This window comes from Theropithecus gelada, chromosome 2 (genome assembly GCF_003255815.1).
Source record: "Theropithecus gelada isolate Dixy chromosome 2, Tgel_1.0, whole genome shotgun sequence".
In the NCBI taxonomy this organism is placed as follows: domain Eukaryota; kingdom Metazoa; phylum Chordata; class Mammalia; order Primates; family Cercopithecidae; genus Theropithecus; species Theropithecus gelada.
Window position 1 is genome coordinate 118,596,899 of NC_037669.1, and position 17,787 is coordinate 118,614,685.

The window sequence follows — 17,787 nt, forward strand, 5'->3', positions numbered from 1 at the left end:
TTAAGCAGAGTATGCATCAGTGATTCCCAACTTTAGGTTTATAAGACCCCGGGGTCCCTCAGGTAATCTAAAGACAAGTTCTTATATTTTCCAAACAAAATGGATTTTAATTCTTTCCTTACAAAGATATATTTACATATGTATGTGTAAATATAGAGCACATTTTTTAAATGGATATGTATACTCCAAGGAATTAAATGATGATGCCAGTTGGGTGTTAAAACTCTGAAAAGGTGGGGAATCACTGACCTGGATTATCCCTGGAAGCCAGGAAGGAAAATAAAATAGTTCAGACACTAAGCCAGTTTAAACTTTGCTTTTGTCCAAGTAACACACTCAATGCTGGCCACTGGCTATGAGAATGCAGCTGCCCACCTGAGAGGGATCCACAGAGGCCCATGCTTTGCTGCTAACTATGACTCTGAATTGCTTTCATCACCTCCCTGGATCAACCTGACTCTCCGGGCCAGAAATGAAAAGATAAAATATTTCTTCACTAATAATGGATCTTCCTAGCCATTTTCTTTCTTTCACACATTAGTATTCTCCCCGCAAACCATAAATCTTTATCTCTTACTGCCATCTATTTTACATTTTAAATTATATTCTAAAATATTAATGTAGAGAAATAAGTGCTACAAAGATTGGTAACAATCTACGGTTTTCTTACAAACACACAACTATGATTAACAAGCCAGTGATGTCCCTTGAGGAAGGGGCAATATGATCTCTCTTTGGTAAGAGCTATTTTTAGCCAGTGAATTGTATTTCATGAAAATATATAATTCAGTCTTTTTTTCTTAGATAATTAGTAATCCTGACCGATGTATGGCCCAATTAGTGGAACTTAATGAAGTACTAACATACTTCAGATCACTAAATGTTCTAGGTTGTTTTAAATATTAAACATTTCAGTATCACCACTGAAAGAAGCCAAAAGGGCCATAAAACTACTTTATCTCTGAATCTTTCTTGATAAAAGCTTTTTGCTAAAGTCCTCAAATGTTTGTTGAAATGAACTAAACTATTAGAAAGTGATAAGATGTAGGTATTTTAAGTACCTATATCACTTATACGTATTGCTTATGACCCTAAGACATTCAGAAAATACTGCTGCAAAAAAAAAAAAAAAAAAAAAAAAAGCTAAAGCTGGATTTTGCAGTTCCCTCCTCCTACCCCTTTGCCCAACTCTTACAGAAACGACAACTTTTTAACAATTGGTTGCACATACTTACTATGCAGAAAACATATCACAAAACTGGAATCGTGCTAAAAAATATTTCAAATGGCAATAGACTGACATTATATTAACTCGAGACTCTTTCTCTGTTGCCCAGGCTGGAGCGCAGTGGTGTGATCATGGCTCACTGCAGCCTTGAAACTCATGGGTTCAGGTGATCTCCCACCCTCAGCCTCCCAGGTAGCTGGGACTAGAAACACGTGCCACCATACCTGGTAATTTTTAAAGTGAGACAATTCTTGATGCTTTGAGCTACCCACCTTCCACTGCAGGGTTAGTGAACTTTTGCTCCTGTGTGCCAGCTTAGGCGGGAAGGGACACTCGGGTGCACAGCTGTGGGTGGTGAAGCTAACGGGCTCGGAGCAGGATCCCTTTACGGAATTGTACATGGCATACACCCTGAAAACAAAACGGACACAGTCAGTGGCAGTGACTCATCATAGAAGACCAGGATTCTTATCTTTGTTTCACCCTAAGGCTTTCTGTAGATGAACAGAATTTCTTACAGAGTGAGTACCATGCTCTTGCTCTTATCTATTGGTCTTGTCCTGACCTATGGTTAGCATTAACAGGGGACAGTCATCCCAACAGGTATTTGTCTCAGTGTGTGCCACCCATCTCCATTTCAAAATATGCAGGATCTACTGACTAGAAGAGATTATTCTAAATAAGAAAATAAACCTTAAAACCCAGAATGATCTCCAAATACACGTTCTAAAAACCAATGAGCTACTACTTTCTGGTTGACTTTATGTGGAAAAAGGCTAAGAGTTAAGAGGTGGATAAAAAGGCAAAAGAAGCAGTAATAAGAGTCCACAGACTGGAGAGAGAGCACAGAAGTACAAACAGGGTAGATAACATCTTTGAACTACATTTAATACTGTACACATTTATGTAAAACTATGGATGTTTCACACAGAAGCATGTATGCTAACCTTCTCTAATTCAACAAAAACAATGTTCAGGTACAGTTTAATCCATGTAAATATTTAACTCTTATACGTGAAGCCAAGACTAAAGATGTTCGTTCCGTACACTGAAATGTTTGGCTCAACACTGCAACGTATGTGCCTGATTTCTCCAGAGAAGCCATGAAGAAAAAGCATAGAACATGCTATTACAATGCCACACTCTTCAAATAGCATAAAATAGGGCTATGTTGATTTTTATCAACTTCCTATATTCCATTTTTTATATTGGGAATTTATTTTTTCAAAATTGAATATGTACTCTTCAACAACAACAACAACAACACAACAACAACAACAACAACAACAACGAAGCCTTTGCTGCCTAAAACAGATGCAAGGATTAAACTATTCACAGAGTTGGCAAATAGATATTGAGCCCTTAATTCTTACAGCCACCCTCTCTGAGGTAGGGAAATCTTACTACCCACTGCAGACAGAAGGAAACACAGAGATGGAGTAAATTTCCCAAGGCCACACAGCTAGAAATTTGGATCGATGGTATTCATCCCTGGAAGTCTAACCAGTATACGGTATTGCCTACTCCCCTTGTTCATCCTGCAATCCTGTTTCTCTAAACACCACAATCCACTTCCCTTAGCTCTACCCAGTGAACACAAACAACAGGTAAAGATAACAACATTATGGAAGATAGGTCCCAATTGTGTGTGTGATTTGCAAAGTCATTTCTCCACAAAGTCCATCATGAAAAATTCGTAGAGGCCATACACGTCAAAGGCACCAATAGATACGTCTACTTTCTACCTCAAAAGATACAAATACATGCATATTACATATTTGATCTATTTGCCCTATGGGAGGACAGCATGAGATTTGATCCAAACAAATAATTCTTATCATTAGGATCCTCTCCACCCAACCTCCGATGAAGGAAATGATCCTTTTTGCACACACTGCAAGTAAGCATGTGATAATATAAAACTAAATGGTAGATCTGGCAAGATCATTTCCCTGTGTCAGGATGGGCTCACTGGGAGTAAGTTACTTTAAATGAATCACAACATGTTCCAGACATGGGCAGGGCTCAAGCCTGAACTTTGATACACAGAATTCTCCAACAGGTGACTCATGGATTGCATCTGACCCAAGACACGTGTGTGTGTGTGTGTGTGTGTGTGTGTGTGTGTGTGTGTGTGGTGGCAGTGTGCAAAAACATGATGTTTTGAAGTGTTAGAGCCACTTATGAATTAAGGGATACAGGCAATGACCATCACAAAAAGAGACAACCAGACACTATGCATTCCTAATAAAGGACTATGTCACTAACTATAAAACTGTCTTGGCAGAAAAACTGAACCTGTATCTGATTAAACCTCTTCATTGCTTTATAGGAAATATAGAGGACAGGAGAACAGTATTAAGCAACATAACACGGATGCAATCAGCCAAATTCATACTTGTGGAAGACTCTACAGGACAGACCAATTAATCTAACAAATAAGTTGCAAGAAAGAGCAAAAGATAAAGGGAAAAATGAATGGATTAAAATAAAATTTAAGACATATCAACCAAACCACATATTCACACGTTTGAATTCCAATTACAACAAACTAAAGAAACAAAATTCTCATTCTTAGAACTGAGGAAATGGGAATAGTCCCTGGATTGTGAAGACATTTCCGGTGTGTGTGATGATGGTAATATAATTTATAGGTGAAATAATATGGTGTCTGAACCTTACTTCAAAATCATCAGGGCAGGGGAGGGGTAAGTGAGGACACTGAGGTAATAAGGAGTTGAGAGATGAGAGTTCATTCAACTATTATCTACTTCTGATTATATCTAACATTTTCTGAAATAAAAAAGTAAGAATTAAGCCTTCACTGAAAACTATCTGGAGCTCTCTCATTTTTAAAACCAAACTTCTGGCTTCTCTTAAAAACTAGAGGTTTTAGCAACACTTGGCCCCCCCCCCCCCCCCTTTTTTTTTTTTTTTTTGAGATGGAGTCTTGCTCTGTCACCCAGGCTGGGGTGCAATGGCACGATCTCGGCTCACTGCAACCTCCGCCTCCAGGGTTCAAGTGAGTCTCCTGCCTCAGTCTCCCAAGTGGCTGGGATTACAGGCACCCGCCATCATGCCCAACTAATTTTTGTATTTTTGTAGAGATGGGGTTTCACCACATTGGCCAGGCTGGTCTTGAACTACTGACCTCAGGCAATCCACCCGCCTCGGCCTCCTGAAGTGCTGGGATTACAGGCGTAAGCCACTGCGCCTGGTCTCACTCGGCCCTCTTTCCTGCACTGTAGTAATGAGCTAAATCTGTGGGCAGCTCCCTGCTTTAGATGGAGCAGGTGCTGAAGAGTTTGCTAGAGTCCCCACCATTCCTACTGTCTCCTCAGCACTGACACTGTTTTTCAGCTGACCCTTCCCAACCCACTTTAGCTGTTTAGGTACTCTGCCTCCACCCAGTAAGTATGTCAGTTTGCAATGACTGGGCATTTGCCTACAAATGCAGAGTTATACCCAGGCAGGTCAGGTCCTAGATATTCACAAAAACAGCTGCCACCAAAAATCCATCTAGAAAATAGAGCAGAGGGAGGGAAGCAGGGAAATAGCCTACAAAGTACTAGCAGGATGCAGTCAGTTGTCTGGGGAGAGGTAAATTTGGTCTTAGTCAAGTTCTTTGGGATTCTCGGAGTCAGCAATCCATACCTCCTAGGCTGGGGAGTCATGAGTGATGGAGACTCCTGGTGGCCAGGCTGGGAGGATGACAGTGGGGATAAAAGTAAAAGAACCTGATGCAGGTTAGAAATTTGAGGTAGTTGAAAACAGATAGTTGTATGGGCCAGAAGGAGTTAGTTATTTTTCTTGCCTTTAATCTTAAACAATGTTATGGTAAGGGCTCAATGCTTTTCATACATAATATTTTGTCAGCAAAGGAAAAAAGATCTATTTTGTATGGCAATATAAGTATGCTGCACATAGTACAAAAGTTGGCACCATACTTAAGTATCCCTTGATTACATCTGTCAATTATAGTTCAGTAAAGGGACAGCAACTTACTGTAATGGTGACTAGCAACATTTTTGCCAGTAACTTTTATAGAAAAGAAAAATCTCTGCTAATGATGCTACATTTTAAAGAATACTGCAATATATTTTTTTCACATAATGGCAATGAGTTTTCCATAAATATCATCATGTGAAAGGACAATCTGTAGAGTACAGTCAGTTTCTTGGATTAAGTAAGTCAGCAAACAGTTCAGGTTTTGTTGCATTTATCTCAAGAAAAGAAAACATTTTTCTGACAATATAATTAATCTTGTTTTCATATTTGTTTCAGCTTAAATCCTGGCGAAATGCTTAGGAAACAGGTGCTCCAAGAATTTCAGAAATATGCCTCCAACTTTTTCTAGCACGATGTAACATACTAGGAGCCACAGTTTCTGGTCAATAACATGTATTTTATAATCCTTCACTGTGCTTGTCAACCATATTTTTGGAAATGTTTCACTGCACAATTTTTCTGGGAAGTGTCATTATATGATATCATCTCTGGGCAACTTATTTGCCAAATTGTTAAGGAGGATGACTAGAAAACTGCTTCAAAATTTTCATGAAATTGCTATCCATTCCTTCACTCAAATTCCTGATTATCCTATCACTGATAAAAATATAAACTGTTGACTGCCACAGTAAAATGGTCATTGTAATGTCATCATTAATTATAGAACTACCAATTAAAAGACAAATATCTTTTTCTGGCAAATGCATATACAGCATACATTTGTGTATGTATAAATATTTATTTGTATAATAAGTGTATATATGTATAAATGTTCATGTTTGTGAAATTACATATTTATATATAAGTATTTAAAATATAATGTAATTTATTTACATTTTGGATTTTTCTCATTTCTCCACACAATCTCTCATCTCTGTCTCTGTCTCTCTCTCTCACGCTCTCTCTCTCTCTCTCTCTCTCACATACACACACAGAGACAGGAGATTTTCTATTAGTGGCTTTATACAATACATAACACAATGCCCTTTAAAGAAGCACTGAATAACCTTGACGATTACAAATGGATTCCTTTGAAATATTGTATGAACACTAAACCAAAAAAATTATTTGTGTTAAGAATAGGGTAACAAATATGAAAGTGATTTTAATAAAGATCCTTTAATAAAGGTCTCCCTAAATTTTGCTAATCAATGTGTGCATCAGAGAGGGGTATTATCTTCCTTAATCACCACTAGGAGATTAGGAGAAGAAAAGAATAGTGACTGAACAGATGTGGAAGAATGATACACAAAAACTCATAGGAAAAGTGGAAAAGAAGAAACATTTTGTAAACCTGAAATGTCTTGGAATATAATTTTCCATGTGGAATCTGGCTCAAATGGCATGACAGATGCCAACTGAAGCAGCCACAGGCATGTGAGCTACAGCACTGTCTAAAGGATGGCACTCAATAAGTAAATTCCCAGTAACAGTGAGTTGGTGGCAAGAGCTGTTCTGGCCTAGTAACTGAAGGCAAGTACCAGGCAGTTAAATGACCGGGCTTCATGACTGAGACTGCTATTGAAAAAGAAGGTTTGTGTGTCTGATGGGTGAACTCATGCAATAACACTAATATGGGGGCGGGGGTGGGTGGGGGGAGTTGAAAATGAGAAAAAGCATTACATGAAGATATCAAGCAATCAATGTGAATAAGATAGACTCAGTGTAGCAAAACAAAAAGTAACAAGGAATATAAGAACAGAAGTCTAGGTGAGACTTCAGTACATGATTTAAGAAAGAAATCTTACACTCTTAAAATGTGCAATATTAAGAATTGGAAGAAAAAAATTTACCTTCTCTTGTGCTGCTAAAACAAATATCTCAGTTTTCAAAACTGGCTCTACAGACTTCCATCACTTTCTAAATTGGTAATGCACACACAAAAATGGCAATGAATTTATTTATTTACTTATTTAGAGACAAGGTCTCTCGCTGTTGCCCAGGCTGGAGTGCAGCAGCTGCAATCAGGGCTCACTACAGCCTCAACTTGTATCATTAAGTCCTTTTTATTTTCAGAGCGTGAAAAAACTGCAACAAGCTTGGGAAAACCAAAAGGTAGTACTTATACATGATTTTACAGGTCTAAAATAGATTTGCACATATATTTGCTCTCATCCTATTTTCCTGAGGCTGGTATTATTATCATTCTCATTTTATAAATGACAAAACAAGACCAAAGAAGTTTCAATGGCTCGCTTAAGCACACACCCTTAGTAAATGACAGTCATTAACTCCCAAGTTGCAAGCCATGTCCACTATGCATCATGCTGCCTCACCGAAGCAATTCAAGGCAGAGGAAGTTACGTCTAAGTAAGAGTTGCATGTGTTAAGATTCTTCTCTAGCTTAAAAAAGAAAAGACTGTAAAAGGAAAAAGAACGTATGATCTACATGGACTGTGCATCAGGCAGTGCACAAAGACTAAATCTGGACTAGAGACATTTTTATTAGGAGAGAAAGGACGTTAAAAAAATATGAAAATTGACCATCACCAAGGAGAGAGAACTTCCTATCTTCCTGGAAAGCAGAGAGGTAGAACAAATAACAGCTGGTGGCACCCTAGGTTGTACGTGTTTGGTGTCACACGTGTGTCAAATGACAAATACAAGGAGTCCCAAATGTGTCAGGAGAAAGTCTAAACCCAAGGCCCCTAGATGGTAACCCCCTCATACTCCCATCCTGTTCCTTTTGGGGAATCCATTAACTATTCTATCTGCTCAGGAGGTCAAGATGTTCACAGGTTTTGTTGGGAAAAATAGCTGATGAGCAAGTGTTCTCAAATTTACCCTTTGTAATTAGTGTTTAAAAAAAAAATAGATGGAACAACAGACAGGATGGTAAATAAAGGGAAGGCTCTTCATGACATTTAAGTTTCTTAAAAAGGATATTGTAAGCTCATCAATGAGCAGGAAATTAATAAAGTAAACCTTTACTAACCACAGGAACAATAAACTGTTAAAGCACGGAGCAGAAAGAAACATACGTTAACAATGAATAATAGATAACATTTACATGACTTTTACATTTTCTGGTTTGTTGTTACACTGACCATTTTGAAGAATGGTTAAACCATTTCTATTATCATCTTAGCTTCACAAATTACACAGATCTTCTTGTATAAAGCGTGTGAAAAGTTCAATATGTTTGGGTGGAAGCTAATTGACTCAAAATCCAGTTTTGATTTAAACAGGAGGAGATGGTTGCAATAGAGTTCATCTAAACAATATGATAGCTAAGCAGATGTATGCTTTAAGTCTTAATGCAAAACAATTTGCTCTGATACACATTGCTTTAACCTTATTTTTAAGAACTCATGCATTTAATAAGATATTACATCCTCAACACACATCCTTGCTTTACTACCTTTTTTTTACTGAGAAAATCATGGCAGAGCATTCTATGTGACTTGACCAAAGTTGAAACAGCCAGTTCAGGGCAGAACCAGACTCGTACTCAAGCCTCCTGATAATTCACATATGCTCTTCCTACTAGACTACCTTGCCTCCAACCTCATGCTGAAATAAAGAAACTAATGATGTGAATTAACTTTTGGAAAGTATAATAATAGATGCATATTTCTTTTCTTTCTTTTTGAGACTGAGTCTCGCTCTGTCACCCAACGTCAGAGTGCAGTGGCGCAATCTCTGCTCACTGCAAGCTCCACCTCCCGGGTTCACGCCATTCTCCTGCCTCAGCCTCCTGCCTAGGTGAGACTACAGGTGCCTGCAACCAAGCCCGGCTAATTTCTTGTACTTTTAGTAGAGACGGGGTTTCACCATGTTAGCCAGGATGGTCTTGATCTCCTGACCCCATGATCTGCCCGCCTCGGCCTCCCAAAGTGCTGGGATTACAGACGTGAGCCACCGCACCTGGCCAACAGATGTATATTTCATGCTTACAATTTTATTCTGCAATCTTTACGTATGCACATATAATTGAAAAAAAAGGGAAAGTGTGTTGTTGTACATCCAGTTAAACAAAACTACTTTCTGGGGAACTTAAATATTAGATAAAATAAAGATTAAAAAAAGTTTTTTAAGTGTTATGGGTCATATTCAGACCTGCTTATTGGCAAATGAATGGATGGATGGATCTTTAAACAATCAGATGGTCTCTCTAAAAATTCAGATAACACTTTCCTCCTTACAGATCTGTGGTTGGCTGGGTTTCTTCCTAAAATAAGCTAGCCCTACCTTCCAGAGTAGTCACAGTAGAGATTCCAGAAAATCACAGTAGAGATTTCAGGCTACACATCATACCACATGGGTTAACTGTTTTGCCAAATTGAGTTCATTCTCGTCAGAGATAATCTGATGCTTGTATTATTTGCCTTTTTCAAAATCTACTGGCTTTTAAGGTTTAATGGTGTGCTTGCAACAAGGAAAGGGCTTCTTTAGTCATTTGAATATACAGTTTATATGATGGTCTGTAAGAAACACTGATATGCCCAAGGTTAAAAAAAAAAAAAAAAAATTTCAACTGTTTTATAGAAAGAAACTGTTAAACCATAGTCCAACAGATCTTAGAAGACCATGTAAAATTACTTTTAAAGTGATTTTCAGTGTTTAACACCTAATTTTCTGTTCACAGAAGCACTTCTGTGTCTTCCCAGTTACTATGGTCTTGAGAGTCAATGAATGGCCCATGAGCCATGGTACTGAAACTTACAGCAAGGTAAGCAACATTCACCAAAAACTTAAAAGGGGGCACAGGTTTTTGCTTTAGCCACCTGGATTCTCCAATACAGTTTGGCTCTTATATCCTAACTCACCTCACATGATAATCTGTTGCTGGTCTAAGATCTTTCAGGTTACATTCTAATTCTTCTCCACTGTAAAGAAAAAGCATTCATTAGTTGCTAATACCAGTTTCAAAAGCAAACGAGATTTGAAATTTGGGTGTCCAGTAATGTACTGACAATAATTCATGAACTATTATGTCAGATTCCACCATAAACCAGAAATAAACTTTCTTATTTGATATTATTATCTGTTTGGGACTAGAAAATCAGGTTCCTTTTAATGATGCCATCTTAGATCTTGAAAATGGCATGGTTAACTTACTAATAAAATTTTAAAAGATCTTATCACTTCTTACAAGTAAATACATAAAAGTAACTAAGTAAGCAAATGAATGAATGAACAAACTAATGAATAAAAATGATCACGCCAACTGTTAACAGAAGGCACTTTCCATACTTACCTTGGCAGGAACCTCAATTATCTCAACTCTGGACTGTCTTTAACAAAAATCACAATCTCACTTCCTCACTTACCAATGCACCCAACAAATAGCTCTCTTAAATAAAATCAAACCATTTATATACTCAAAAATTGCAACTGAACTTCAACTTAAATCATGAGGAAGTAACCAACACAAAATAAGGAATGTTTCATTGAAAATTTTTAAAAAGGTGAAAGGTGTGTGGGCATGTGACTTATTTTGTGTTCTTCAAAAATATCAGTGTCATAAAAGTGTAAGAAATACCGTGGAAGTGTTCCAAATTAAAGAAGGCTAAAGAGACATGACAACTAAAGGCACTGTCTGACCCTAGACTAGCTCCTGAGGAGGAGGGGGTGGAAAACTGCTCAGTTTTTCAAAATAACAGGTATTATTTATGGACCAAGCGACAAAGCTGGAATATAGACAACAGATAAAGTATTATATCAATGTAAGTTTATGAAGTTGATAATTACACTGTGGTTCTTTTAAAAAAAAAATCTTATTTATAGAAAATATCCTGAAGGATTTTGCAGTAAGGGACCATTACATATAAAACTTATGAAAAAAATATGGATTGAGGACAGAAAGAGGAAAAGAGGAAGGAGGTCAAATGATAAAACAGAGTATAAAGTTAATAACAACTGAATGTGGGTATGGAGTATACATGTATTCCTTGATTTCTCTATTTTTGGGACATCTTTTAAGTTTGAAATTATTCCAAATAAAAGGCTGAGTTTTTTTAAGTTGTGAACTGGAAGTTGTGTCCAGACCTTGCCTGAAGCTCTATTGTTTAGCCTACATTGTATCTTTTAAAATATCTTGCATTTGCTCCATTAGTTTAGTAACAGGGAAATTTGTACAATAATTCAGATTTTCAGCATCTTTTGAAAAAAAAATTCAAAGAATCGCAAATTTTAGCAACAATCGACTTAAGGCTGAGTGGCGACTGTTTTTCGATGGCAACAGGAGCTCTCCTGTTCACCTCATTTTCAGCCTTTCCACTTGCTTACGTATGTTACCGGCCGAACCTCTCTGGGCATTTGAGGCTCTAGTTCCTGCCACCAATGTTCATCTTGCATGAAAAGGCTCTATCCACAGTTGTCCCTCAGTACATACAAGGAAATCAGTACCACGACCCCACCCCCACACAGCGTATACACATACTTGAGTCCCCAGTTGACCCTGCATATCCGCAGGTCTCACATCCTGTGAATATTGTTCTGGTTTACATGTGGTTGACAAGAATCCGTGCAGTTGAGACCTGTGTTGTTCAAGGGTCAACTATATCTGCTCCTTGCCAGGCATGGGGGAGATGGCACTCTGTATTTCTTTTTTTTTTTTTTTTTGAGAGGGAGTCTCTGTCACCCAGGCTGGAGTGCAGTGGCGCGATCTCAGCTCACTGCAACCTCCGCCTCCCGGGTTCACGCCATTCTCCTGCCTCAGCCTCCCTCCTAGCTGGGACTACAGGTGCCCGCCACCACACCCGGCTAATTTTTTGTATTTTTAGTAGAGATGGGGTTTCGCCGTGTTAGCCAGGATGGTCTCCATCTCCTGACCTCATGATCCACCCACCTCAGCCTCCCAAAGTGCTGGGATTACAGGCGTGAGCCACCGCGCCTGGCAGCACTCTGTATTTCTTTAAAGTTGATACTAATTCTGATTTTTCAGGCTAGAATAAAATGGTGGTGAGCCAGAGTTAGGAATATCCTAAATACAGTGGGGAATCCCTGGAGTGTTATCAGAAGGGCAGTGATCTGGCCTGATTTTGTTTCTGCAGTGAGTTGGCAAGGTTGTAGAAGAGCAAGAGTAGGGGGTGGAAGACCCTCAAGAGACTCCTGAGGGCATCCAGGGAAGACAGTGGAGGTAGCCTGGGTAGCAAGAGGAGGACACAGCAGCCACAGGGCTTGCATCCTTAACCTCTATCCCTCTTTGCTCGTCAGGAAGACTGTGGAGCAAGAATTAGGAACAGGAAAGGGGAAGATACGGCTCTGCGGCACTGATGCAGTAGGGAAATAGGAGAGAATACAAACATCTCTGGCAGAAAAAGTGAGGATTGTGTGACCACATTATTACCCTGGGCATGGGCAGTCACAGGAGGGTCCTCTCACAGGAAGGCCAAACAAGCAGTTAAAACAAAACTGACTTTCTCATTTCCTGCTCTGCAAATCTGAGTAGTGCCCAGTAATTACAAAGAAGAAAGACATGGCCCTAAAATTGTTCTCACATTTAGAACACAGTTATCAATCTTTTGAAGGGTCAATACCTGGGAGTCCACAGAGCAGAAGGGGCTAATCCCTTCTCTGTGAGCTAAACTTTTGACCATTTAAGGCCTCGAAATGAAATGTTTTAAAGTATCTTTATTACAGGCTGGAAACTATTGTGGAAGGTAAGAAATAGGGTAAAACAGAAGGAAACATATTGCAGAATTTTAAAAAACAGGGCTACAAAAAGGTCTGGATCTGAAAATAGAGAAGTCACCTTATAATCGCTCAATGTATAGAAAAACTAAAAGTCATAATCGCCTTTTGCCGACAGACATTAACAGAAAGTTTTCTTTAATACTCTACTGACAGCAAATATAACCAAGTGATGTATTTTACCCATACCTAATAGCTCTCTGCTACTCATTTCCAAATAAGAATTACTCTGGACACAATGATTTCTTAGCATTAAAATTATTACTAAATCTTAAAATAAACTAAAGGAAAATTTACCAAGCCTATAAAGTTTTCCTTTGTTTTCCATTTTCCTTCACAACTCCAATTTTATAGTTTAGCAGCAAAGAAAAACAATAGAAACATACACAACCTGTAAATTATCTTGTATTTTCCATCTCGTCCTTTGTCTGATAAGGCAACCTCGTAACTGTAGGGGAAGGAAAGACCACTGTGGGGTCCACAGGAAAGTCCAACAGGGGGAGCCCAGGACAACACAACTGCTCTCGCCTGAATATTAGAAACCTGCGGAAGAAAAATGTGCGACAAAAGTATTCAAATCCATTTTACATTTTCAGAATTATTGGTAGTGGCATAAAACTGGCTCAAAGTTAATCCAAAGTAAACTAGTTTAATTATATTGAAAGACATCTTATATGGCGCTCTCTTTCAAAGTCCTGGTGTCCAAAATATGGTTCTTGCAATGCCAACCTTCATCCAAATCCAGTGCAATTTGCATTCTGTCCTCCATAAAGTAAAATAATGTCATGTGAGGGAATTATTTTTAACATAAGTAAAAACCTGAATGGAAGATTTCTACGTTATGTGGAAGAAGCCATACCCACAGGTACTCCGATCTGGTTTCAAGCCTTGCATGGTGTCAAATCATTCTTCAAAGCTAATACCTTTCCAATAATACCCCTTGAAGTCCTGCAGATTCCCAGGACAACCCAATGGGTGGAGAACTGGAACCAAGGACCAGGCTGATATGGGATTAATATCATTATAGAAGTGGAAATGCTTCACCATTCTAAGCTCTGTTTTTATACTTCTGGTTTAGCCTCTGCTTCAGACTTCAATTGAACTGAAGACTCTGAGACTTAAAATACCCAGAACCTTCTTAAAATACTACTCTGAAGCATGTTTTACAAAATCTACTCTATGTTTCAGAGGTGTTTATGAGGACTAAGCTCTGGCTGACCACAGCTATAACCTGTTTATTGATAGACCCTGCATGGGCTTCCTTCCTGATATGGTTTGGATTTGTGTCCCCACCCAAATCTCAGGTCAAACTGTAAACCCTAGTCTTGGAGGAGGGCCTGGTGGCAGGTGACTGGATCATTGCGGCAGACTTCCCCCTTGCTGTTCTCCTGACGTGAGTTCTCACAAGATCTGGTTGTTTAAAAGTGTGTGGCACTTCTCCCTTCTCTCTCTCTTCCTCCTTCTCGGGCAACGTAAGACATGCCTGCTTCCCCTTTTCTTCCACTATGATTTTAAGTTTCCTGAGGCCTTCCCAGCCATGCTTCCTGTACATCCTGCAGAAGCATGAGTCAATTAAACCTCTTTTATTTATAAATTACCCAATGTCAGGTAGTTCTTTATAGCAATGCGAGAACAGACTAATACACTTCCCTTCTCTGTCTCAGTTCCCTTGTCTCCAACCAGGACTTCCTGGGCCATATCCCCACAGAAACTATTTGCACTCAAACCTTTTTTTAGAGTCCTTTTCTGGAGAAACTCAACTTAAAATATGATCTAATTATTTAAAATAAATCTAAGGACAAAACTTTAATGCTGTAACTTTCTAAAGGCTATTCTATTGCTATCTGGATATTGGTCTGGATAGCATATTAAAAACAAACAGGACTTAATACAGATGCTAAAGCTTAACGTTCACAAAGACTTTATAGCTGTAGATTATTAGGCTGTAGATGGAGACAGGTAAACTGTTCAGTCCCTTTTTTTCCCCCTTCTTCCATTTTTGTCACATCTGATCTATATAAAGATTATTAGAATTATTAAATACTTGAAATACAAATAATAAATATGGAAAATGAAGATAGAGTCTCTCTTCAGTCCGTCCTTCACTACATTTTTAGTGGAGATCACTTCACACTGTTTATTCCATATAAATAGAATATCATGATATATTTAGCCAATTACTTAGTCAAACTCCTGCTCATCCTTAAAGACCCCAGCCCAGCCTCACCACCTCCCAGTAGCCTTCTCTAAATTATCTCACGCAGCGTCACTCCTCCGTGTTCTACAGAACCTTGTGGATATTGCTAGAATTGCTTATCATGTTATGGCCTTTGTCTACCTCCCTTGGGCTTTGAGACTCCCTAAGGACAGAATCCAAGTCATATTCAACTGTGATCAGCGCTTGGTTAGTAAATGTTTGTTGAATAAAAAAATAAAAGCAAATAAGATAGTCTAAGTTTCTGCCACAGTCAACACAGAAGATGGTAGGCTTGTATTACACATCTCTGGAAAACATCTGAGGAAGATTTCTATGGCTCCAGACTAGCAGCTCTCTTCTCCACTCCTCCAATCCATCTGCACCACAATGCTGTTACCACCCCTCCAGGATGCTGGCCTCTCTTATGCCCTCTCTCACGCCCCTGTGACTTAGCTTTTAACTCTCCTACTTTCTTGGCTTTAACCAACTTCTCTTGGACCCAGTTCAAATGCTTTGTTTATTCATTTAATGGTCATACTTCACCCTGTGAGGGGCTGTGTGGACACAAAGATGATGAAGGTATGATCTTTGGCCTCAAGGAGCCCCAACCTGTTGAAGATGGACAGGCACATGAGGGGACTCACGGTAGATACACTGAACACAGAGGGACTCTTAGGTTTCCTGAGACTGATTCTGGACAGATTTCTGTACTGTCTGCACTGTCAGATTCAATCACTCTTCTTTGTACTTTTGCCGTATTTTCCGTCCCCGCATTTGGCGCATGTTACATTAGAGCATTACTTGGTTATTTGTGTGTTGTTTCTCTACCTAGATTTTAAGACAGCATTTCTAACATACAACAGTATATCTGCTCAATTTCTTCACATACCATTAATGAGTAATCCTGAGGTATTTGGTGTTATATTTGATTTTTAATGTGGGAGATAATTTGTTACAAAGAGTTTAGTTTCTTGGGAAAAAAGGAGGCTCATAAGGTACCGGAAAACACTCAGCCAAGGTGGTAAGTGGCTGCCTTGCACCCAAGAACACAGAAGACAGTAGCACTGATTCTATGAATGGTGGTGTGAAGTAACACCATGTCTCAAAATAGCTCAGTCGAATGCCAACATTCTAGATACCAAACAAATATCCATAAAGTCACGTCCTTTTAAACTCTACCTTTTATGTCAGCTATGACAACTTTACTTTTTTCCCTTAGGACTTGGTTAATTATTTACCTGAACAGAGAAATACAACACTTGAATCATCAACTAAAATAACATTCACTTTTTCCTTAGAGTCCCTAAGCAAGCCTTCAGGATGTACACTGTCATCGGCATGCAATGCAGATGTTTGTGGAAATACATTTTTCCAATATGCTAGCCTATCAGAAATGCAGTTTGACAACTCAGCATCACTCTCAAAAGATAGTGGTTTCTGTGAATTCTTTCCTTGAGCTAAGCAGCCAGACACCCAGATCATGATGATGTTCTGGGGCCAAATCCCTCTTGTCCTCCTGCTCTCTCTCTTTCACTGACTCTTGGACTGAGGGTGCCCTTGTTTAGGCAATGGAATCAGGAGAAAAAGATCACTTGGTCTCCATTAGGACTTGGAACTTGTTTCCACTTAAGGCTGTTTCCAGAAACTGACATGCTGTCTTTCAAGAGAATGTTACTTGAAGGTGAATTCTCAGCACTAGACATATTTACTCCAAGTGTCCTGGGAGGTAATGCTTTAATGAGAGATCTGGAACTCTAGGAACTCTATCTGGGTTCATGCCTATTTCAGAGCAACAACACTCATATATGACCTTCACATTGCAAGTCTGTGTGTGCTGAAACTTTCTTGCCAGCAGTGACCACCAAGCTTAACTAGGGCATGGCTAATCTGATCATCACAGTGATCACCATGGCTGTTGTTCCCCTCACCCCTCAAAAAAGTTTAGAAGCCATAAAGCTAACTGACTTCCTGATATTTAATTAACCTACCATAACCAGAAAGTCAGTCTCCTTTGATGGTGATAAACGTGGTAACTTCTAGTTATAAAACTATTGGACAAGGTGCAATCTGACATTTGTTTCTGCAATAGTAATATAAAGGGGTCTGTTGTATAGGTTACTAGTATACATCTGCATATGAATTATTGAAACTAAACTGCTTTTGAGCACCTTGAAGGACTCATGAAATTACTTCCTACTACTAAGTGGTCACATACTGATTAGAAATCATTCTTGTCTATTTATTAAATGTAGATTCCAATTTGAAAGCAGTTCAATAACTGCTATAAAAGGGTCTGTTGTATAGGTTATTAGTGTAAGTCTGCATATGAATTATTTAAACTAAACTGCTTTTGAGCACCTTGAAGCACTCATAAAATTACTTCCTACTTCTAAGTGGTCACATACTGATTAGAAATCATTCTTGTCTGTTTATTAAATGTAGACTCCAACTTGAAAGCAGTTGTTCTGTATATGTGTATATAAGGAAATTATAAAACTGCATTGTCCTGTAGCTATTCGATATGTAATCCATAGCTTCCTTTCTCCTTGCACCTTCTCTCCTGTTCATCCCAGTATTTTAATACTATTCTGTAAAATTTTCTATTTTTTTCTGAGATTTTATTATTATGCAAATGATAGTACTTGGATCAGAAACACCATTTATTCTCGCAGCTACTAAATTGTTTCTTTTACGTTCAAAAATATTTCCTTGTACA

The 17,787-nt window shown here is 38.6% G+C and overlaps 1 protein-coding gene across 2 annotated transcripts in view; it reads right to left on the bottom strand.

The window, feature by feature from the left end:
• Positions 1-17,787, bottom strand: part of FNDC3B (fibronectin type III domain containing 3B) — a 364,055-nt gene that overhangs the window by 92,059 nt on the left and 254,209 nt on the right. For both annotated transcript variants that reach the window (XM_025375210.1, XM_025375209.1), the window contains exons 8-10: positions 13,266-13,417; positions 10,006-10,065; positions 1,501-1,639 (exon numbers count right to left, since the gene is read on the bottom strand). In XM_025375210.1, coding sequence (XP_025230995.1) covers positions 1,501-1,639; positions 10,006-10,065; positions 13,266-13,417 — 351 coding nt within the window. The remainder of the gene's footprint in view (positions 1-1,500; positions 1,640-10,005; positions 10,066-13,265; positions 13,418-17,787) is intronic.